This window comes from Dendrobates tinctorius, unplaced genomic scaffold, assembly GCF_039654945.1.
Source record: "Dendrobates tinctorius isolate UK_male_01 unplaced genomic scaffold, ASM3965494v1 ptg000430l, whole genome shotgun sequence".
NCBI lineage: Eukaryota > Metazoa > Chordata > Amphibia > Anura > Dendrobatidae > Dendrobates > Dendrobates tinctorius.
In genome coordinates, this window is record NW_027362093.1 from 2,295,919 (window position 1) to 2,321,106 (window position 25,188).

The 25,188-nt window shown below is 43.7% G+C and overlaps 2 protein-coding genes and 1 long non-coding RNA gene across 3 annotated transcripts in view; 1 reads left to right on the forward strand and 2 right to left on the reverse strand.

Annotated features, from left to right (window-relative positions):
• Positions 1-25,188, reverse strand: part of LOC141076815 (uncharacterized) — a 918,929-nt gene that overhangs the window by 835,784 nt on the left and 57,957 nt on the right. The window lies entirely within an intron of this gene.
• LOC141076821 (uncharacterized) lies at positions 5,147-7,807 on the forward strand. Its single transcript, XR_012227522.1, has 3 exons — positions 5,147-5,601; positions 6,559-6,925; positions 7,121-7,807. It is a non-coding gene; the product is annotated as an uncharacterized lncRNA (long non-coding RNA).
• Positions 15,180-23,341, reverse strand: LOC141076788 (uncharacterized). The gene is made up of 2 exons (XM_073564097.1): positions 23,321-23,341; positions 15,180-18,898 (listed from the first exon to the last, which is right to left on the reverse strand). The coding sequence occupies exon 2, from the start codon at positions 18,810-18,812 to the stop codon at positions 17,151-17,153; it is 1,662 nt and encodes a 553-aa protein (XP_073420198.1). The 5' UTR covers positions 18,813-18,898; positions 23,321-23,341; the 3' UTR covers positions 15,180-17,150.

Here is a 25,188-nt window from a genome sequence, read left to right on the forward strand (position 1 = left end):
CTCCGGGCCTGCCAGATAACAACTGTTGCAATGTTGATGCCTGCTACGGATGCTCCTCCTCATCCTCCTCTTCTGAGCTATTGGCAGCGGCACACTCTAACCCCAATGGATGCCAATCTGGGTCAACAACTGGGTCATCCATCACCTCCTCTTCAATGTCATGTGCACCTTCCTCTGTGTCACCGTGTATGGTGGTATAGTATGCGCGAAGGGGCACCTGAGTTTCATCTGGATCAGATTCTGGCTCAGTACACAGCGAGGACAATGTAGTGCTGTGAGTGAATGTACCAGCAGAATCATCTATCAGTGGCTGTGCATCAGTGCACTCCATGTCAGATTCATCTTTGCCTGGGTAATTCACGATTTGACTTGATAACCCAGGGATGGTATGTGAAAACAGCTCCATGGAGTAATCTGTAGTGTGGCCTGCCGCATCCTTCAATTTTGGTAGGGGTGAAGGACACAAGGAAAGGTGTGGTTCATGACCATGAGCCTCCAATGACGAATCACTGCTTTTATTTTTTAAAACTTCAGAAGAGGAGGCAATAGAGCTGGAGGCTGAGTCAGCAATGTAAGCCAAAACTTGTTCTTGAAGCTCCGGCTTTAGAAGCGGTTTACCTACTCCCAGAAAAGGGAGCCTTCGAGGCCTTGTGGAGTCAGACGATGACGCAACCTCAACACCTCCTGCATTAAGTGCTATTTTGCTTTTGCCACTACCAGCAGATCCACCACCATCATTACCAGCTGCCAACCCCCGCCCACTTCCATGGACTCTTCCACCACACTTCCTCATTTTTTGGAAAAATTTACCTAATTTCCACCAACTCTCTAGTACTGTAAAACAAGGTACAAGGTGTATATAGTAGAGGGGAGAATTGGAATGTCTCTACACTTCAGGACACTGTTGGATTCAGTAAGGCCTTGTTTATTTAACACCACAATGTGAAAGGCAGATTCTCTATGCTGTTTGAAAGGTGTATGGAGGACTGTGGAGAATTGGAATCTGTCTACACTTCAGGACACTGTTGGATTCAGTCAGGCCCTGTTTATTTAACACCGCAATGTGACAGGCAGATTCTCTATGCTGTTAGAAAGGTGTATAGAGGACTGTGGAGAATTGGAATCTATCTACACTTCAGGACACTGTTGGATTCAGTCAGGCTCTGTTTATTTAACACCACAATGTGAAAGGCAGATTCTCTATGCTGTTAGAAAGGTGTATGGAGGACTGTGGAGAATTGGATTCTATCTACACTTCAGGACACTGTTGGATTCAGTCAGGCCCTGTTTTTTTAACACCGCAATGTGACAGGCAGATTCTCTATGCTGTTAGAAAGGTGTATGGAGGACTGTGGAGAATTGGAATCTATCTACACTTCAGGACACTGTTGGATTCTGTCAGGCCCTGTTTATTTAACACCGCAATGTGAAAGGCAGATTCTCTATGCTGTTAGAAAGGTGTATGGAGGACTGTGGAGAATTGGAATCTATCTACACTTCAGGACACTGTTGGATTCAGTCAGGCCCTGTTTATTTAACACCGCAATGTGAAAGGCAGATTCTCTATGCTGTTAGAAAGGTGTATGGAGGACTGTGGAGAATTGGAATCTATCTACACTTCAGGACACTGTTGGATTCAGTCAGGCCCTGTTTATTTAACACCGCAATGTGAAAGGCAGATTCTCTATGCTGTTAGAAAGGTGTATGGAGGACTGTGGAGAATTGGAATCTATCTACAGTCATGGCCAAAAGTTTTGAGAATGCTACAAATATTAATTTTTACAAAGTCTACTGCTTCAGTTTTTCTAATGGCAATTTGCATATACTCCAGAATGTCAAAGAGTGATCAGCTTTACAGCAATTACTTGCAAAGTCAATAATGGCTAAGAAAATGAACTTTAACCCCCAAAACACATTTCAACATCATTGCATTCCTGCCTTAAAAGGAGCAGCTAACATTGTTTTAGTGATTGTTCCATTAACACAGGTGTGGGTGTTGATGAGGACAGGGCTGGCGATCAGTCATGATTAAGTAAGAATGACACCACTGGACACTTTAAAAGGAGGCTGGTGCTTGGTACCATTGTTTCTCTTCAGTTAACCATGGTTATCTCTAAAGAAACACGTGCAGCCATCATTGCTCTGCACAAAAATGGCCTAACAGGGAAGAGTATCGCAGCTACAAAGATTGCACCTCAGTCAACAATCTATCGCATCATCAAGAACTTCAAGGAGAGAGCTTCCATTGTTGCCTTAAAGGCTCCTGGGCGCCCAAGAAGGACCAGCAAATGCCAGGACCATATCTTAAAACTGTTTCAGCTGCGGGATCGGACTACCAGCAGTGCCGAGCTAGCTCAGCAATGGCAGCAGGCTGGTGTGAGTGCTTCTGCATGCACTGTGAGGCGGAGACTCTTTGAGCATGGCCTGGTTTCAAGGAAGGCAGCAAAGAAGCCACTTCTCTCCATAAAAAACATCAGGGACCGACTGATATTCTGCAAAAGGTACAGGGAGTGGACTGCTGAGGACTGGGGTAAAGTCATTTTCTCAGATGAATCCCCTTTTCGAATATTTGGGACATCTGGAAAACAGCTTAGAAGAAGAGGGGAGCGCTACCACCAGTCTTGTCTCATGCCAACTGCTAAGCATCCTGAAACGATTCATGTGTGGGGTTGCTTCTCAGCCAAGGGAATCGGCTCACTCACAGTCTTGCCTAAAAACACAGCCATGAATAAAGAATGGTACCAGAATGTCCTTCAAGAGCAACTTCTCCCAACCGTCCAAGAGCAGTTTGGCGCCCAACAATGCCATTTCCAGCATGATGGAGCACCTTGCCATAAAGCAAAGGTGATCACTAAATGGCTCATGTAACACAATATAGAGATTTTGGGTCCATGGCCTGGAAACTCCCCACATCTTAATCCCATTGAGAACTTGTGGGCAATCATCAAGAGACGGGTGGACAAATAAAATCCAACAAATTCTGGCAAAATGCAAGCATTGCTTATGCAAGAATGGACAGCTATCAGTCAGGATTTGGTCCAGAAGTTGGTTAAGAGCATGCCATGGAGAATTGCAGAGGTCCTGAAGAAGAAGGGTCAACACTGCAAATATTGACTTGCTGCATTAACTCATTCTAACTGTCAATATAACCTTTTGGCACTCATAATATGATTGCAATTATATTTCTGTATGTGATGTAAACATCAGACAAACACAAATAAAAACCAGAGGGCAACAGATCATGTGAAAATTTAATTTTGGTGTCATTCTCAAAACTTTTGGCCATGACTGCACACTTCAGGACACTGTTGGATTCAGTCAGGCCCTGTTTATTTAACACCGCAATGTGAAAGGCAGATTCTCTATGCTGTTAGAAAGGTGGTCGTGATAACAGTCGTTACACGGTACTGAGAGAGGAGCGTACACGTACACCACTGTACGGTGTATGTAAAATTGTCAAGCTCCGTGTTTTTGGATACGGACTGACGCACGCTGTCTCTCTCTAGTTTTGAATCTAATCAAACAGCAAATATACTATACTGTTTGAAAAACGGACAAAACTATAAGGTGTAGGTCTGTAAGAACAGACAAACTCCTCGGCTTTTCCTTACAGAGTCACACACGTATCTAGCTTCAATGTTGACCGTGACAACAGCCGTTACACGGTACAGTGTGAGGAGCGTACACCGCTGTACGGTGTGTAAAAAATGAACGCTCAGTAACTCACAAGGACAAAACAATAAAATCTGGATTGCTTTGAAAAAAGCAGTTTGCTCAGCAGTGTGCACACAGCAATGCAGCTACCAGGGAACCTTAAAAGGCAGCCTAATAACCAACAGAGCTGATGCACCAAGATATAGCCTCCCCTTGCACTGCACAGTGATTGGTGTGTTGTACAGGCAAAATCGCTAGCAGCAGAATCAGTTTTTGGTATCTTCTTCCCTGCCTAACGCTCTTCCTACAGAATCAGCAGCAGCAGCTCTCCCTATTCTGAGATCAGCATGAGTAACATGGCGGTCGGCGTCCCCACCCTTTTATACCCCCTGTGACGCCCCACAAAGCAAGCCAATCACTTGCATGCCCTTCTCCAAGATGGTGGTGACCGCTGCCTATGTCATCACGTTGCCCACAGTGTCCGTTCTTCCTGATTGGCTGCAAAAAGGGCGCTCAAGCATCATGTGAAACGCGACTTTGGCGTGGCCGACCTCACGCTGGGGTCGGGTTTCGCTTGATGAAACCCGACTTTGGCGAAAGTCGGCGACTTTTGAATTTTTGTCGACCCGTTTCGCTCAACTCTAATGGCGACACTACAATTACAGGATGATATATGCAGCACATATACACAGATACACACTATACATGTACACACATTATTTATGCTTTATAAATATAGAAACATACACTATATGCTGTATATACAGTACACACATACTGTGTATATAAGCACATATATACAGTATATACACACATTCAGTTTATATACAGTATATACAGTATGCTCACATACATATACAGTTTATATATTTACACAATATAGTGCACACATGCAGTATACAAATATAATATACATACACATACTATATACTGTATGTACATGTATATACATATATATAAACTCACATGCACCAGATATACACAATCATACTATATCCTGTATATATGCACACACATACTATATACACATATACAGGCACACAGTATACTGCACATGTACACACACAGATACACATATGCATGTATACTTACCAGGTTCTGTGGTTTCACTTGTACAGATCCTTTCCCAGGACAGTGCTTTACAAGCAGCCATGATGAGTACTCAGGAGGAGATGACACAGACACACAGGGTGGCAGGCATCTTCATGGCTCTGCTCTGATCTCTGCTGTGCTGTAATCGGCCCCTTCCCACTCACTCTCAACTTCTAACCTGACTGTAGGGAGAAAGAGAGAAGGGGGCTGGAGGGGGGTTTGGGAGAGACGCTCTGGGACTACAGGGGATGCACAGCGTTATTCACTGCTGTACACCCTCTACTATAGAGCGAAATTGGGATTTATATCATTGTAACCGGTTGTTGTATTGTTTACTGGTTTTTATTTTTTTTATTATTTTTCTCACAATGTTTGTATAAGAAAAACAAAATGTTAGTAATTCTTTGTTTTGTTCAATAAAAATTATCTGATTGAAAAAAGAAAGACGATAAAGTTGTTAATAGATGAAACGTATAGAAAATACCAAGATCACATGAGAAGGTACTCGTACGAATCCACAGATAAATGTGGTCTCTCATTGGCAAGGAGGTTATATCCATGCATGCAAGGGACATACGTATGTATCCAAAATAAAGAAAATAAAGCTGAGGCATGTTGTTGCTGTTATAGCTCGCTCTATAATATCCATGGATAATACCACGACATGCCACCTAATATTCTGGAAAGACAAATTGACAAATATATTATGGACGCTGCTCTTCCTTCCTTACAGACCCCTGAGCTGGAGGAACTAGACAAAGCTGTCACTGAGGAAGAGATCGGAGAGGCCATTAAATCATACCCTATCGGGAAGAACCCTGGGCCAGATGGAGGCAATAATAGATTTTATAAGAGGTTTGCACCCCAGTTATTACCATTTTAGGAGAAGTGTTCAGTAATATCTCAGAAGACTCCCTCTCTGCCCCTTAATTACTTGAGGCTGACATAACATTGTTTTTGAAAGCCTGGAGAAGAACCAAATGTCTGCCCTAATTTTCATCCAATATCACTAATTACTGTAGATGTGAAAATATTCTCTACAGTGATTACAGCCCGGCTCTCCCACTACCTGCCCCAATTGTTACCGACCATCAGGTTGGCTTTATTAAGGACAGAGAAGCTCGTGAGAAAACATTGTTATTAATGTCAAATGCGGAAACCCCGGGGATCCCAATGTGCCTTGTTTCTGCCGACACTGAAGAAGCGTTGGACATAGTGCCCGGACTTTCTTCAAGATCACTCTATGACATATTGGGTTGGGACTTTTCTTGTTATGTATCATTCTCTCCTTATACACTGACCCTAAACTGATAATTAGGGGAGACGGCCTTCTATCCGACACATTATCTATTAATAATGGGACGAGATGTTAAATATTAATAATTTGGTTGTTAATTTCTTATCACACTCAGTTCTGTTCTGGCAATTGCCTTCCACTGACACTGCATGTGCTATTTTAGCAAATGGTAAATGTCAACTCCACTACATATGTAAGATTAGCTCATGGTAAAAGGTCAACTCCATATGTGGAGATCACGTGCTTTGAAAGATGTATATTTAAGGTGGGGGCTTACTCTAGAGGTCGCTGTTGCTCCCTCCCCATCTTGAGACACAGACGCGAAGATGTCATCTCTGCACGTACATAGCATTGAATGGACAGACAGCTGATATGTAACTTTACTACGTAAGAAGCCTAAGAGAGACAGACGCCATTTGCCATGTGAGATCCCAGAGAGGAAGAATACATGTTGCTTTGCTATGAACTAATGGACAATCTCTCTTTCACCTATTTTTTATGTTTTTCTGTAATAGTTATTTCTCTGATGGAAGAATTCAAATAAACCACTACATTTTTATCTGGTAACTAGTCCTGAGTATTATACAAGAATACGCATTTTTTACATTGGCGAGCCAGCCAGGATCTGAATTTTTGTACTTTTTTTGCGGATTTCCCTCAACTTGCCCAAAAGGGGGATTGAACTTTGCTAACGTCAGTCATATGTGCAAGTTATGAGGAACTCCACTACTCACAAGAATCAGACAGAACCTAGAAGTGAGGACTAAGAATTGCCAGATGGATTGAGAAGTACTACAAGTGCCAGACGTGCTGAAGCCAGACGTGTGAAGACAAGAGCCCAGCGTTGTCCATCAAAGGAACGACAAGCTGAGATATTTCAAGGTAAGAAATATGGATGTCATTACTTGTTATTCTAAGCAGAGTAAATTGAAATTTAAGTCTGTAGATGAGTCTAATTCAGAAGTATTATGGCTCAGCTTATATGCAGAATGTGAAGTGGAAAATCTAAAGATAGATACTAAGCTTTTCAATAGAGAAAGAGATTAAAAAATATTCTACAAATGGTATATTTCATAGGTCGGTGTCAGAGAAATCCAAAGATGATTGCTGTGTGAAGGAAAATAGTGATGTTCCCGAGATTGGCTGTAAAGTTAGGGAGATTGAACAAGACTGTAATCAAGTGTCTGTAGCAGCCATTCAAGGTGACCTTGCAGACGTGGAACAAGATGGAGAAGTAGGAGGAGACTTCAGATTTGATGTAGAGGACGTACAAGGGAAAGACGGACCACTAAGAATAGACCACTCAGAGGCCCAACTCTGAAGTAAAGTAAGGAAAAATGTGTTAAAAATATGCAAAATCATTCCTGCATGTGATAACAAAATCCATGTTTGTAGAAACTCTGAGGTTTTTGAAAGCTGTGCTGAGAAATTTGATTTAACTAACGAAGAGAAGAATCAGTTGTTCAAAATGTGGATCCCTGTAAATTTTGCTAGGAGATTGACTTTAAAGTTATCTGGTGAAACACATGAGAACTTAAATGATAAAGACAGATTAAAAATTCTGATTTTTTGTGCATCAAATGAAAATTATCCAGATATTGATATTCTTCAAAAATTAAGGATTGGTCGGAAGGAATGTACCTACACATTCATGTCCATATATGAACGCCTGTATAGAATGCTGAGTGAGAATGTCAAGACACAGTCCCTCATAAAGACTTTTGTAACCAAATTTTGGTTTTTAAATCCTGCATCTCGTGTTATTGCGTCACAAAAAGATTCTTTATTTGAATTTGTAGAACTGTATTTTGTAGTGAAAATTAAAATCTACTCCAGTAATATTTAGAATTATGAATATATTAACCTTCTCTTTTATTTTTCCTTAGAATTTTCATTTCAAAGCAGGACTTAATCGCGAAAAATTCTCTTACAAGGATTTATGCCTTTATTTACACAGGAAGTTATAATAATTGCATGATTTTATATATTTAACACTTAAATAATATTCATATAACTAACAATTTAAAATGTGTTCTGTGTGTATGCCTTTACTGCATGGCATGAATGACAACTACAGAATGTGAAATTTGAACTTTGTTCTAATAATAAGTATACCAGTATACCATGTCCTTGTTCTTTAGAAAAAGAATTTTTAAGGAGTCTCAACTTTTGCATATCAAAGGAATTTTTTTTCCTAGGCCTAAAGTTTCAAGTATAGCTATACAACATATATTTATGTCATGTGTATTTGGGGAATTTACCAAGAAATATTAAGATACTAAATGTAATAGTTTACAATGCGCATTGATAATTAGGATAATTTGGGTTAAAATACACCTTCGTATGTGAAATCTGTGGTGTGAACTTATATGTGACACAGTCTGAGTGACAGATGATGCGTGTATGAGCAGCTGCTTAGGAGTAATGTGATACATTTGATGTATGAGACGCCTCGAGGTTCTGTATGAGGAAAAACTTTGTCTTTAGGAGAAATATGCAGATCAGTTAAATTCTTAGAATATTAAGATATAATGAAATATTATCTACACAGCATATATTTCTAGATTTCTTTAGTAATTATTTCTTGATTTAGTTAATTGTGGATAGGTGCAATCGCACATCAAAATGGTTTAAGAAAATCTACATTTAAATTAATTTTTCCAAAGGATAATTTTATGATATTCAAATTAATTTTAATGGTTACACATCTTCAGACAAATAATGGTATAAGCAAGTATAAATTCACATAATTTATAAATTAATTATTTTTCATTTTGGTTTGATAAATGAATTATTTCATAAAACAATATTTTTTGGTATTAAGGGGGAAATATGTTTTTGATCCTGACTTCATCATCACATTAGATTAATACCTCTTCTTCACACATTTTAATAAAAAAGAAATATTAATAAGGTACAATGGTATAAGTATTGGGTATAATAACATTAAGTATTATAAAGAGTCATTTATTTACACTGAGAAGAGTATTACATGCAAAGTTGCATAATTTGGATATTTTGGTAACAAGTTTATGACAATTATGAAATAATCGAGATCATGGAAATATTAAGAGTATATGTTACTGAGGACATAACTACTCTGCATTTGGTATCAATATAAAGGCCTTATTTTTATTCTTGTTTTTCATTTTCAATTTTATTATTCTATTTTTATTTGAATTCCTAAATTTTTATTTTTTCTGTCAATCAAGAAAAAAACCATCAATATTTAATAAAGTAATGTCTAGTATAGAATATTGCTTCATTAAATATAGCGATGATATGGTTCTATTACAAAGGAAAATGTTTCAGTTCTGAATTCTATGCAACAATTCTTTTATTCATTCATTCATTTATATATTCTTATTTTGGTTCATGGCTATACATTCCTACATATTATTAGTATAATAAATATATTCTATTAATAAAGTTGAATAATAAAGATGAAAACACTGGTTACATAAAACACATTGACACCTATGGGTTGAAAAAGGTAATTACACCTATGACATAAAAATGTTCTAACACATGAAGAATATGGATAATAATGTATCATCACTTATTATTGGTTTATTATTGTTTTTGAAATCCATATATGGTACAAATTCTGATAATAATTATATGGATGTTACTGATTGCTATGGTACGCTGTGATATTATAGGTTAGGAAAATTACCAGGTTTGGTATAGAATAGGGAATGAAGACTTCAAGCAAGAACTGAAATTATGTTAATAAAGACTTTTCATATTTCTAAATTCAATTGATTCTTACCAGTAGCAAGAAGAAAAACACCGCGATCCAGAAGTCCCAGAAGGTAACAAAGCTATGATTTCTGAGTAATAGACTGTGTCAATTACAAGTGCAGTATCCACCACTGACAGTCACAAGTGCAGTATCCACCACCGACAGTCACAAGTGCAGTATCCACCACCGACGGCCACAAGTGCAGTATCCACCACAGACGGTCACGAGTGCAGTATCCACCACTGACAGTCACGAGTGCAGTATCCACCACCGACGGCCACAAGTGCAGCATCCACCACCGACGGCCACGAGTGCAGTATCCACCACAGACGGTCACGAGTGCAGTATCCACCACAGACGGTCACGAGTGCAGTATCCACCACCGACGGCCACGAGTGCAGTATCCACCACCGACGGCCACAAGTGCAGTATCCACCACCGACGGCCACAAGTGCAGTATCCACCACCGACGGCCACAAGTGCAGTATCCACCACCGACGGCCACAAGTGCAGTATCCACCACCGACGGCCACAAGTGCAGTATCCACCACCGACGGCCACAAGTGCAGTATCCACCACCGACGGCCACAAGTGCAGTATCCACCACCGACGGCCACAAGTGCAGCATCCACCACCGACGGCCACAAGTGCAGTATCCACCACCGACGGCCACAAGTGCAGTATCCACCACCGACGGCCACAAGTGCAGTATCCACCACCGACGGCCACAAGTGCAGTATCCACCACCGACGGCCACAAGTGCAGTATCCACCACCGACGGCCACAAGTGCAGTATTCACCACCGACAGTCACAAGTGCAGTATCCACCACCGACAGTCACAAGTGCAGTATCCACCACCGACAGTCACAAGTGCAGTATCCACCACCGACAGCCACAAGTGCAGTATCCACCACCGACAGTCACAAGTGCAGTATCCACCACTGACAGCCACAAGTGCAGTATCCACCACTGACAGTCACAATTAAGTATCTAACCTGACAACTAGAGGACGATAATCCTATGATGCTGAGATGAACGGTGTTATCACGTTCTTACCAAGTTCCACCTGAAAAGCTTCAATGAAGGCTGGTGAACAATAAGGTAATTGTCAGGAAGCTACAACCCTGACATATGTCCTGTGCATTAGGACTGAGCAGTGGCGGATTAAGTGGACTATGGGCCCGGGGCTGTTCATAAAACCTGGGCCCCTGTACCCCCCTTCCCACCTGAGCGCTGCGGTCCCCGTGCGGGAATTGACAGCCGTACGGACCGCAGCACTTGGTTTGCTGCGGGTCCATACGGAAAACCCGCCACCATTCCACCACGTGTGGACACGGCCTAAAAAGACGTTGCACATAAGCTGTAGGCCTATGGCCAATACGCACAAAATCGCCCAACGTGATCCTGGCCATAGGGGATCCACTTTAATGTCCCCACTTTAATTTGAAGTCCCCTTACTTCATCCATTGCAGTCCCCTATCACCCACTCACTTCATCTGCAGTGCCGCTTCATCATTTGCAGCCCCTTATCCCCCCTTCCATTTCATCATGTGCAGTCCCCTTCCCCCCCAACTTCATGTGCAGCCCCACTCCCCCATCATCATGTGCAGCTAATTTTACCCCCACTTCATGTGCAGTCCCCCTTACCCCCACTTCATGTGCAGTGCCCCTTACCCCCAATTCATCATGTGCAGTCCCCCTTACCCCCAATTCATCATGTGCAGTCCCACTTACCCCTTAATTCATCATGTGCAGTTCCCCTTACCCCCAATTCATCATGTGCAGTCCCACTTACCCCTTAATTCATCATGTGCAGTCACACTTACCCCTTAATTCATCATGTGCAGTCCCACTTACCCCTTAATTCATCATGTGCAGTCCCCCTTATCCCCCACTTCATCAAGTGCAGCCCCACTTATCCCCCACTTAATCATGTTCAGCCCCACTCACCCCCCTTCATCATATGCAGCCCCACTCACCCCCCCTTCATCATGTGCAGCCCCACTCACCCCACTTCATCATGTGAAGCCCCCACTCATCCCCCCTTCATCCTGTGAAGCCCCACTCACCCCCTTCATCATGTGAAGCCCCCATTCACCCCCTTCATCCCGTACAACCCCAGTCACCCCCCCTTCATCCTGTACAGCCCCACTCACCCCCTTCATCATGTGAAGCCCCCACTCACCCCCTTCATCATGTACAACCCCACTCACCCCCTTCATCATGTCTAGCCCCACTCAACCCCCTTCATCCTGTGTAGCCCCACTCACCCCCTTCATCACGTACAGCCCCCAGTCACCCCCTTCATCATATACAGCTCCAGTCACCCCCCTTCATCATATACAGCCCCCAGTCACCCCCCTTCATCATATACAGCCCCCAGTCACCCCCCTTCATCATATACAGCCCCCAGTCACCCCCCTTCATCATATACAGCCCCAGTCACCCCCCTTCATCATATACAGGCCCCAGTCACCCCCCTTCATCAGATACAGCCCCCAGTCACCCCCTTCATCATATACAGCCCCCAGTCACCCCCCTTCATCATATACAGCCCCCAGTCACCCCCCTTCATCATATACAGCCCCCAGTCACCCCCCTTCATCATATACAGCCCCCAGTCACCCCCCTTCATCAGATACAGGCCCCAGTCACCCCCCTTCATCAGATACAGCCCCCAGTCACCCCCCTTCATCAGATACAGCCCCCAGTCACCCCCCTTCATCATATACAGCCCCGTCACCCCCCCTTCATCATATACAGCCCCCAGTCACCCCCCTTCATCATATACAGCCCCCAGTCACCCCCCCTTCATCAGATACAGGCCCCAGTCACCCCCCTTCATATACAGGCCCCAGTCACCCCCCCTTCATCAGATACAGGCCCCAGTCACCCCCCCTTCATTGTGTACAGCCCCCACTCACCCCCTCCCCCATTTAATTCATTTTATAAATAAAAAAGTTCCCCATACTTACCTCACAGCCGGCTCGCTCCCCAGCAGCGCCTCTGCTTTCAGCATCCTCCGGGACATGTCGGGCGTGCACGATGACGTCATTGCGCATGCCCGACATCTGACCCGGAAGTGCAGCCGGAGGGAGCCGGAGCTGAGCAGCCGAAGATGACTGCGACGGCCGTGCACAGCTCCCGGACCCGGCCGGCCCCATAGACTGTGACGCGGGCGGCTGTCTGCTGCCGGCGGCGTCACAGCACAGGGCACGGCCGGCCCTGTACAGGTGCTGGGGGAGTGGCCCGGGGGGGGCATTTGCCTCTCTGCCACCCGGCCCAGCCCGCCCCTGCTCCCTGGGCCCCCAAAAAACCTTGGGCCCGGGGCGACCGCCCCATCCGCCCCTATTAAGATCCGCCACTGGGACTGAGGACTGGTTATGGTGCTATGTTTAGCAAGGAAGAGTCATTTTAACCCTTGCTTTGCTGACCAAAGACATCACAGCTGTTCAAAGACCAGTACCGATGGAGGATTCCAGAATATCCAAGGCGAGCCAATGTAAGCCCAGGTTTTTAAAGGTGACACTGCACAGATATTAAAGCTGCATTTCATCTATAGACTTTGTTATCAACATTTGAATTTATGGACTTTGACTTGACACAACACGATTTCTACAACATCTATATGCTATCGAAAAACTGTGTTTTTTAAAAGAACCAAGAAGACATCAAAATGAAGACCGGATGACATCAGATGATGATGACTGAACCTGAGATGCTTCAATTTAGGTTTAGGGAAGTATAATTATACATATTTTATATGAATATTGTTCATGGCTTACCATAACATGAATTCACATCAATTATGTCATCGAGTACGTATAACAATAATCTGATATTATTATTATTGATATTAAACTATTTTATCAAAGAAGAAGAAAAGAAGAAAGAAGATCTCATTATATTTTGAGGGTTCCAATTAATGTCTGTCTCCCTCAAAAGGGGGAATTGTTAAATATTAATAATCCGTTAATTTCTTATTACACTCAGTTCTGTGCTGAACAGTGCCTTCCGCTGACACTGCATGTGTTATTTTAGCATGTTTAGCTCATGTTAAATGTCAACTCCACTACATATTTAAGTTTAGCTCATGTTAAAGACAACTCCATATGTGGAGATCACATGCTTTGAAAGATGTATATTTAAGGTGGGGGTTTACTCTAGAGGTCGCTGTTGCTCCCTCCCCATCATGAGACACAGACGCGAAGATGTCATCTCTGCACGGACATAGCATTGAATGGACAGACAGCTGAGATGCAACTTTACTACGTAAGAAGCCTAAGAGAGACAGACGCCATTTGCCATGTGAGATCCCAGAGAAAGAATACATGCTATGAACTAATGGACAATCTTTCACCTATTTTTATGTTTTTCTGTAATAATCTTCTTTGATGGAAGAATTCACATAAACCACTACATTTTCATCTGGTAACTAGTCCTAAGTATTTTACAAGAATACGCATTTTTTACAGGCAGAGAGTTCCAGAGTATGGGGGAAGCACGGGAGAAGTCTTGTATGCGGTTGTGGGAAGAAGAGATAAGGGGGGAGTAGAGAAGGAGATCTTGAGATGATGGAAGGTTGCATGCGGGTAGGTACCTAGAGACCATGTCACAGATGTATGGAGGAGACAGGTTGTGGATGGCTTTGTATGTCATGGGTAGGGTTTTGAATTGGAGCCTCTGGGCAATAGGAAGCCAGTGAAGGGCCTGGCATAGGGGGGGGCTGGGGAATAGCGGGGAGACAGGTGGATTAGTCGGGCAGCAGAGTGTAGGATGGACTGGAGCGGAGCCAGAGTGCTAGAGGGGAGCCAGAGAGTAGGAGGTTGCAGTAGTCGACGTGGGAGATGATAAGAGCATGCAGCCCAGCACAGCCTCCAGGTGATATATACATTTGCCTGAATTTTTATATCTACACATGGTTTACACAAATTATATTTTCTTGTCGTAACTCTATACTATTTACCATTAGAAGCTGTGTATTTTTGTAATTGTATGTATACTGTACATGATTAATTACTTTTGTCTCTGTAAAAACAATCCCCTCTCTGACATCGGGCGTAAATGTACTTCCTCCATTTGATGTGGGCTCCGGGGGTGAGCCCACATCTTTTCCGGCACATGTCAGCTGTTTTGAACATCTGCCATTTGCCCCTAACAGCCTCTGACAGCGGCACTTCCAGCAAGATTTCCGGAAATCCCACCATCGGTGACCTCGTCACCGATGGGCTGGCATGACAACCAGAGGTCTCCAGCAGACCTCTATGCTTGGCACTGCCGGAATGCTATGAGCGCCGCCCGCTAGCCAAAACCACATGGACCAGGCATTGTCCTGCTGAACTCCCGCTCTCCTTTTAACATGTTCAAAACGCTACTCAGACAACACAGGGTGAGGATAAAAGTGTGGCAATGCTTTATTGAACTACAAAACAGGCAGATAACACAAAGAACAGTCCCAGCACAGTACCCAAGATGGTGGACATTACAGAGTCTCACCCTCCACTAACCCGCCGGGATAATAGCAGCTGTGACTTCAGACCTTCCAGGGTCACTACCCCACCTGTGGCACGCACACAGAGAGGAGGTAACAACAAGTGTAGGAAGATGACAGTCCATACAAGGCCAGTTGATCCAAGGATCACAACCTGGCTTCATCTTCCAGGGTCGACTACTCCACCTGTGGCCCGCACACAGAGAGGATGTAACAATAAGTGTAGGAAGATGACAGTCCATTGAGTCCATACAAGGTACAAGGCCAGTTGATCCAAAGACCACAATCTGGCTTCTCCGAACGTATCCATGGTTCAGTGATGGTCAATGAAGCAGATCTGTATTCTTCCAACCAAGGCTGAAAACCCCTAGGTTGTTTCCTATAGAATGATAGGTCCATGTCCCTTGTGAAAATATGGCTGCTGTCCTGTCTCTTGTCCTTTGGATGTATAGATGTCTTGGCAGAATCTCTCTGGCTGTTTCTCTCTCTCAGTCTCTTTATACAGAGGCATGTAACCTATTTTTAGACTTAACAAGTGTCCCTCATTCAGTGTTTACATAAAGGGTAAGAATGGAGATGAGATTATTGCATTACTTGATTATTTAAACTATTTGCATAGTTTTTCCCTCTCTGCTTTAGAAGTCAGCAAACTGGCTCCATAACACAATGCATAATTAGCATATCAGCAAACATCACTAGTGATCAAGGATAAGCGCACAATAAAAGTCAATATTACCGGCTTACACAAGCAAAAGTCTGTTTTCTTGACCAACCAGAAATCAGCACTTAAATTTAAAGCCAACATACAGATAACATTCTATTATTTTTCGTTTGCTAAAAATAGTCATCTGGTTAATTAAGATACAATGCTGTATGTCTTCACAATGCCAAAAGTAGAAAAAAATGTTTTTAAAAATACTAAAATATAAAAGTTCAAATCACCCCCCTTTCGCCCCTTTCAAAATAAAACAATAAAAAATCAAACATACACATATTTGTTATAGCCGGATTCAGAATCGCCCGATCTATCAATATAAAAAAGAATTAACCCGATCGCTAAATGGCGTAACGAGAAAAAATGTCAAAACCCCAGAATTACTTTTCTTGGTCACCGCAACATTAAAATTCAGTAAAGGACGACCAAAAGATCGTATCTGCACCAAAATGGCATCCATTAAAAAAGTCAGCTTGACATGAAAAATAAGCCTTCACCCAACTTGAAATCATGAAAAATGGAGAAGCGACGGATATCGGAAAATGGCGCAATTCTTTTATACTTTACCTAATAAAGAGGAGTTATTTTTACTGATACAGTGGGTATGGAAAGTATTCAGACCGCTTTAAATTTTTCACTCTTTGTTTCATTGCAGCCATTTGGTAAATTCAAATTCATACTATCTATTCCTGACACTGGAGGGGCTTATAACCTTCCGAAGTATATAGTTTGAGGTCTGGGATCTGCCAATATGTGGCTAGTTTTCTGACTGTTCTGAATAACATGATACATGATTATAGTTTTTTTTTTCGCTTAGTCTCACTTGAATATAGGTCAATATTAAATAGTCTCTTGATGAGTCGCCTTTGGTGAGGACGATGAAACCCGCAGAAATGAGAGGCTTGGAGAGTGAGTGTGTAAACCTCACCTCACCCTATATACTGAGATGTGGGGTATATGTTTTTTCTATTAGTCACCTTCTGACTAATCTTCAGGGGGTGAATTATGGGTATAGCTTTATATTTGGAATTAATAAAGTTTAGTTTTATCCTTTTGTCAGCAAACATGAGGAATGACAAGAGACAACCCATTTAAGAACATTTAATTTTGGTTAAAACTATTCCAACATTATGAATATAAAAAAAGGCTTCTCCCCTATGTGACATCTCTGATGTTTATTAACAGTTGATTTCCAAGTAAAATATTTCCTACATTAAGAAAATGAAAATGGCTTCTCCTCTGTGTGACTGCTCTGATGGCGATCAAGAAGCGCTTCCTGGTTAAAAAATTTCCCACATTAACAGGAAAAAGGCTTCTCCTGTATGTGGGTTCTCTGGTGCTTAACACAATTGATTTCCTTGTAAAACATTTCCCACATTCTGAACATGAAAAAGGCTTTTCCCCTGTGTGAGTTCTATGGTGATTAACCAAATCTGATTTCTGGTTAAAACATTTCCCACATTCTAAACATGAAAAAGGCTTCTCTCCTGTGTGAGTTCTCTGGTGTTTAACACAATCTGATTTACTGTTAAAACATTTCCCACATTCTAAACATGAAAAAGGCTTCTCTCCTGTGTGAGTTCTCTGGTGCTTAACACAAGCTGATTTACTGATAAAACATTTCCCACATTCTGAACATGAAACAGGCTTCTCCCCTGTGTGAGTTTTATGGTGTTCATCAAGATTCCTTTTAAGTTTAAAACATTTCCCACATTCTGAACATGAAAAAGGCTTCTCTCCTGTGTGGATTCTATGGTGCTTAGCACAAGCTGATTTACTGATAAAACATTTCCCACATTCTGAACATGAAAAAGGCTTCTCTCCTGTGTGGATTCTATGGTGCTTAGCACAGGCTGATTTACTGCTAAAACATTTCCCACATTCTGAACATGAAACAGGCTTCATCCCTGTGTGAGTTCTATGGTGTTCATCAAGATTCCTTTTAAGGTTAAAACATTTCCCACATTCTGAACATGAAAAAGGCTTCTCCCCTGTGTGAGTTCTCTGGTGCTTAACACAAACTGATTTATTGATAAAACATTTCCCACATTCTGAACATGAAAAAGGCTTCTCTCCTGTGTGAGTTCTCTGGTGCATAACACAATCTGATTTAGTGTTAAAACATTTCCCACATTCTAAACATGAAAAAGGCTTCTCTCCTGTGTGAGTTCTCTGGTGCGTAACACATTCTGATTTAGTGTTAAAACATTTCCCACATTCTGAACAGGAAAAAGGCTTCTCCCCTGTGTGAGTTCTTTGGTGGGTAACAAAATGTGATTTATGTGCAAAACATTTCCCACATTCAGAACAGGAAAAAGGCTTCTCCCCTGTGTGAGTTCTTTGGTGGGTAACAAAATGTGATTTATGTGCAAAACATTTCCCACATTCTAAACATGAAAAAGGCTTCTCTCCTGTGTGGATTCTCTGGTGCTTAACACAAACTGATTTATTGATAAAACATTTCCCACATTCTGAACATGAAACAGGCTTCTCCCCTGTGTGAGTTCTATGGTGTTCATTAAGATTCCCTTTATGATTAAAACATTTCCCACATTCTGAACATGAAAAAGGCTTCTCCCCTGTGTGAATTCTCTGGTGAGTAACAAAATCTGATTTCCGTGTAAAATATTTACCACATTCTGAACATGAAAATGACTTCTTTGCTTTAGGAGCAGTTTGTTTTTTAATGCCTCTTTTGTGACTTTGATTTTCCTTAGTAGTCAGTAAAGAATCAGAAGATGGGACATGTTTCATAGGTTCAGATGACAGATCTTTGCTGTGAACGGATGATGATGTGTCTGGAGTAACGGCATTCATTTCAGGTGTATCTTGTAGGATATCAAGATCATCAGATTTAAAAATTGAAGATGTCAGCTGTCCCTCTGATCTCCTGGTACAGTCATCTAACATAATAAACAATTTTTTTAAATAAAATATCCTTGAGGTTTATATTTTTCAACACTTCTACTTAAAAAATGGCAAGCTATGTAAAAAACTTTATTTACCAAGACAATGACAGTTCACAGTCTAATTGAAAACCTTGTTGGATGAGCCAGTAGTGTGCGGTGTTCAACTGTTTGTTCATTCTGCCTCCCAAATGTATATATATAATTGCCTTAAATTGTCTGTCATCCACTTCCATCTGGATGTCCCCGAATCCCACAATCCACTGCGCCGCACCGGAAGTACGCCGACCGCTATTTTGGTACACCCAAGTGATGCCGCTCAGATCCAGGACGCAGCTGCGATCCCGAATACCCCTGGGATCCCAGCTGCCGCTTATATCCAGGCTGCCACTGTGATCCCTACCGGCGCTGGGATCCCGACCGCTACTCGGATCCCGGCCACCGCTCGGATCCCGGCCATCACTGCGATCATGAGGCTGTTAAAGGGGTGTAACGAGGGGGTATAAAGAGAGGGGTGTAATAAAGGGGGTATAATGAGAGGGTGTAATGAGGGGGGAGTAATGAGAGGGATGCCACCGCCAGACCCCCGCCAGGACCCACTGTCTGACTACATGCGCCGGATCCCACCGCTGCCTCCCCACCCACCTCCATGCAGTCACAGTCACCAGGAAAGACTGCGACTTGAGGCCTGTGCTGGAGATTGGGTGCGGCCACCCTCTGGAAGCGCCGCACACCATCTCCAGCACAGATCGCAAAACAAAGTCTTTCCTGCCAGTTGTGACTGCATGGAAGTGGGTGGGCCGCCACCCCCAGCACCACAAAGCTGCCCCCATCGTGATGTTACTGCCCTCCCGATGCGATAGCATCGGGCACACATCTAGTATCAAATATAAAGAAACCAATCAATGTTATGTAGGCGAAAATAACACCAATTCTCATCTCACAAAAAACAAGTCCTCACTCAGGTCCATCATCTGTCAATGGAAAAACAGAGGTTCCCGCACTATTAGTGGCTCAAAGGCTGCTGAAAAGCAACAAGGTTTCCATAAACCAATCCAGCAAAATCCGCTCTCACTTCTGAGTCTTGCAGTGTGCGCAAACAACATATAGGCTGCGTGCACACGTTGCAGATTTTGCCGCGGATTTTTCCGCACAAAATCCACAGTTCTTGGGAGAAAACTCAGTTGCGTCTTTGATGCCTTTTTGCTGCGGTTTTTCAGGCGGATTTGTATGCGTTTTTGTAAGCTAAATAAAGATATCTTATTTAACAAAAAAAAGATTTGTGATGTCATTTCTGTCCAACCTCCTCATTTACATTTGTCCAACCCACACTCCATAACACACAGATACATAGATAATAGATAGAAGGATAAATAGATAGAAGGATAAATAAATAGAGAAATAGATAGATAGCTATAGGATAGATAGATAGATAGATAGATAGATAGATAGAAGGATAGATAGATAGAGAGATAGATAGAAGGATAGATAGATAATAGATAGATAGATAGAAGGATAGATAGATAGATAGAGAGATAGATAGAAGGGTAGATAGATAGATAATAGATAGATGGTGGCTTTTGTCCTCAACAGGATAAAATTTAGACTTAGCAGGTACGTTCAGGTGAAACCATTCATCTGTTTCTTCAGTATTTTCTGTGTTGGTTGGAGGGTTGGATTTATTTTCCTTAATAAAGAAATGTCTTTTAAGGTTTAATTTCCTTATGAAAATTTGTAAATCTAAAAATAAATTAAAATCCTTAGGTTTGTTGGAGAGACAGAAGGACAATCCTCTAGATAGGAGGGATTCCTCACTTTCAGAGAGTTTGTAGTCAGAAAGATTACAAATATTAGAAGTTAATTCATTAGCGATGGAGGGGTTAAGGTGGTATTTTTCCTCTTTTTCTCCCTCCCCTAGTTCCTCTGTAGTGCTTTTTATTTTTACGGTTTTGGGTACAAAAAATTGGTTCAGTTGGGAGTTTTTTTATTGCCCGGGGTAAAAGAGGAACCGTCCCGGATTTAGAGGCATCTGAATGATCCACTACAATAGTGTCATTGGTGGGGCTGGTGGAGTGGAGGTATCAGGGTCGTCAGGACCTAATGAGATAGTGGTTAGTGAAGGTACCAACATGCTTGGAGTGGTATCATGAATGGATAACTCAAGAAGTGAAAGAGGGAGAGAACTGGACAGATCCGAATTAGAGTTGGCTCCTTTGGTCCCAGATTTATTATTACCTCTCAGTGTCTTCGGGGCAGCAGTGGTTTTATCTTTAAATTAGATTAATTTGTAATTTAATCTTTTCTAGATGTTTCCTGGCTTCGGATAGTGTTTGAGAATGATTTGGTACAATATTTGTGGTATGTCCTGATGAAGGGGTCACCTGAACCCCCCAAACACGTAGAAGAAACCACGTTAACACCTCTACAATTTCTGGAATTCTTCTTGCGGCAGCGCGGGGATGATCCTTCCTTCCAATCTAAGTGTATAAGCACTGACAGTGTAGCAGGCATAGCCCGATGGGACTTGTAGTACACACAGCCCCGCAGACCGCCCAATGACCCCCGCACAGCCCCGACATATGCCTAATGACCCCCGCACAGCCCGGCAGACCGCCCAATGACCCCCGCACAGCCACGGCGTATGCCTAATGACCCACGCACAGCCCAGCAGACCGCCCGATGACCCCCGCACAGCCCCGGCATATGCCTAATGACCCCCGCACAGCCCGGCATATGCCTAATGACCCCCGCACAGCCCCGGCATATGCCTAATGACCCCCGCACAGCCCAGCAGACCGCCTGATGACCCCCGCACAGCCCGGCAGACCGCCCAATGACCCCCGCACAGCCCCGGCATATGCCTAATGACCCCTGCACAGCCCAGCAGACCGCCCAATGACCCCCGCACAGCCCCGACATATGCCTAATGACCCCCGCACAGCCCGGCATATGCCTAATGACCCCCGCACAGCCCCGCAGACCGCCCAATGACCCCCGCACAGCCCCGGCATATGCCTAATGACCCCCGCACAGCCCGGCAGACCGCCCAATGACCCCCGCACAGCCCCGGCATATGCCTAATGACCCCTGCACAGCCCGGCAGACCGCCCAATGACCCCCGCACAGCCCCGACATATGCCTAATGACCCCCGCACAGCCCGGCAGACCGCGCAATGACCCCCACACAGCCACGGCGTATACCTAATGACCCACGCACAGCCCAGCAGACCGCCCGATGACCCCCGCACAGCCCCGACATATGCCTAATGACCCCCGCACAGCCCCGGCATGTGCCTAATGACCCCCGCACAGCCCCGCAGACCGCCCAATGACCCCCGCACAGCCCCGACATATGCCTAATGACCCCCGCACAGCCCCGGCATATGCCTAATGACCCACGCACAGCCCAGCAGACCGCCCGATGACCCCCGCACAGCCCCGACATATGCCTAATGACCCCCGCACAGCCCTGACATATGCCTAATGACCTTCGCACAGCCCGGCAGACCGCCTGATGACCCCCGCACACACAGGCCCATACACGCACACAGTCACCGCCCACACACATACACAAGCAGACAGTCTCCGCCGACACGCCGCCCCCACTCTTCCCCCCCCTCCCGATCTGCAGCGTTTCATCCACAGCAAAAACGCAGATATTTTTTAGATCTGCGGTTTTGCTCTGGATATGCCCGACTTAATGCAAGTCAATGGGTGCAGAAACGCTGCAGATCCGCACAAAGAATTGACATGAACCCGCAGCGTTTCCACGCAGATTTTTCTGCAGCATGTGCACAGCGTTTTTCAATTTACATTCACTTTCATGGTACTGTACAACGCAGCTAACCTTATATAAGTCAGTTCAGATATGGTGTACCAAGATGGCGTCTGTGTCTTCAGACAACACCTTGGAAGGAATCCTTGGAATGCAGAAGCTGAGATACTGGATACCATATATGGAAGTGAAGCTGAAATGGACCTATCATAGACTGACACTGGCTACTCAGAAGATGGTGTGACACCCATTTCCCGTCTCTTTGTCTTGAGAATAAACTTCAGTTGTGTGCAAGCCTTTGCTGAGAAAGGAGTAGACATCTAACTCTGTGTTCGGTGTGACTCTTTAAGCGCGCACTCGGCCTATATTGGGTTAGGTACAAGTAATCATATAGATCTCTCTTTAAGGGATCACCCTCACACTAATACCAGGGGGTAGGAGGATCCTCCAGGTTTTAAGTTCTATAGAAAAGGGCTTTCACTGCCCAAAGTCATTTGAACAGTTTTGGGTGGAGGAGAATGTTGTGGTCTAGAGGCAAAATGGTGATCATGGTAATACGGCCGGACTACACCACCGATAAAGCAGCCACAGCCGGTGACTGAGAGGAATCTGTGACTTCTCTGCATACAGTGGTTACTACTCACCTGGGCAGTCATATGTGGGAATCTTCTCTTTACACCACTCATCATCTCTCACATATGTCTCTGTAGTATTAATATGGGTCAGATCTTCACCCTGAAACAAATATTGTAAAAGTCACCGACAGATGGAGAAGTCCCATCTATGATCAGCTCTAATCCTGCCATCTCCACCGTTCTCATTACACAAGTATAAAACATATAATACTGGTGGATAAAACAAGACTGAGCACAAGACCTTCACAGCCGTCTACACATCATAGGGGAGATCTCCTGACACCTTCTCTCCATCTACCTGATGATCCTGAGGAGCACTGGGATCTTCTTGGTTACAGTCCTGTGGAAGAAGAGGACGGGGACATCTCTCTGGTGTTGTCCTCTTACTGGATAGATCTGGAGGAAACACATACAGGGACTGAATTCATTCTCTACATACAGATAATTATAGGCCGTGTGTATTTAGTCCTGTCTATTACCTGGTGATGTGAGGGGCTGGGGAACCTCCATTATGACGTCCTTGTACAGATCTCTGTGTCCTTCTAAATACTCCCACTCCTCCATGGAGAAATAGACAGCGACATCCTGACACCTTATAGGAACCTGACACATACAATGATACCGTCATCCCCCGATCCCTTCATAGTGTTACTGTATAATGTCCCAGCATTCCCAGCAGTGTCACCTCTCCAGTCAGCAGCTCAATCATCTTGTAGGTGAGTTCTAGGATCTTCTGGTCATTGATGTCCTCATGGATCAGGGGGTGAGGTGGAGGCCCCGTGATTGAGTTCAGGGGTCTTCCACATCCCTCAGACACAGGGTCCTGACAGTGATCACTAGAGGTCTTCTTCACCACTGTGAAATCCTGGTTATGGAGAGACACATTAATAAATCTCACTACAGACATTTCCAGAGTCCTCACCTCTCCAGTTCTGTCCATCTGTTATTCCCATAGATAAGAATGATGTAATGTGACGTCATCAGAATCTCTCACCTCTCCAGTGAGACGGAAGAGGATCTCTAGGGTGAGGTGTAACATCCTCTCCGCCATCTTGTCTCTGTCCATATCCATCCTTGATGGGTAAATCAGGAAAGTTCTCTTTTGTAGAAGATCTTCACTGAGAGGATCCGATATTGTAGAGACCTGAATGAGAAGAAGATGATCTGATGTAACATCATAAGAATCCTGTGTAATAATACAATGACAGCAGCAATCTGCAGAGTCGGGAGATATGACTTTGCCAAACATATACACATACACACATATATACAGAATATATCTATATATATAATTTCACCATCAAAGAAAGTAAGGACTGAAGCACTCACCGATCCATATTGAAAGTCCGTAGTTTATTTGTAGCAAAAGTTTAAAACTTCATGGCCGGGAGGCTGAAGAAAGGAGTGAGTAAACTCTGATGACGGCCTATCAGCGCTTCCACGGGTCAGCTATATATAACATATATATATATATATATATATATCTATTTATATAATCGTCTAACTCTGTCTGTCTGTAACGGAAATCCCGTGTCGCTGATTGGTCGTGGCCGGCAGGCCGCAACCAATCAGCGACAGGCGCAGTGCGCAGGCGCAGTACGGAATTTGAAGGACACACGCCACCGCTACCGTCGGGAGATCAGCGGCGCTAGGAGTCGGGAGACTCCTCTGGACCGTGGGTACCATAAACCTGTAAAAATAGAATTAAAGCAAAAAATAGTGATATACTCACCCTCCGACGGCCCCCGGAGCTCTCCCGCCTCTAACCACGCAGCCGGCATCTTCCGTTCCCAGTAATGCTTTGCGAGAAAGACCGCTGATGACGTCGCAATCTCGCAAGCATCGCGCTCTCGAGAGTGACGTCATCTCCGGTAATT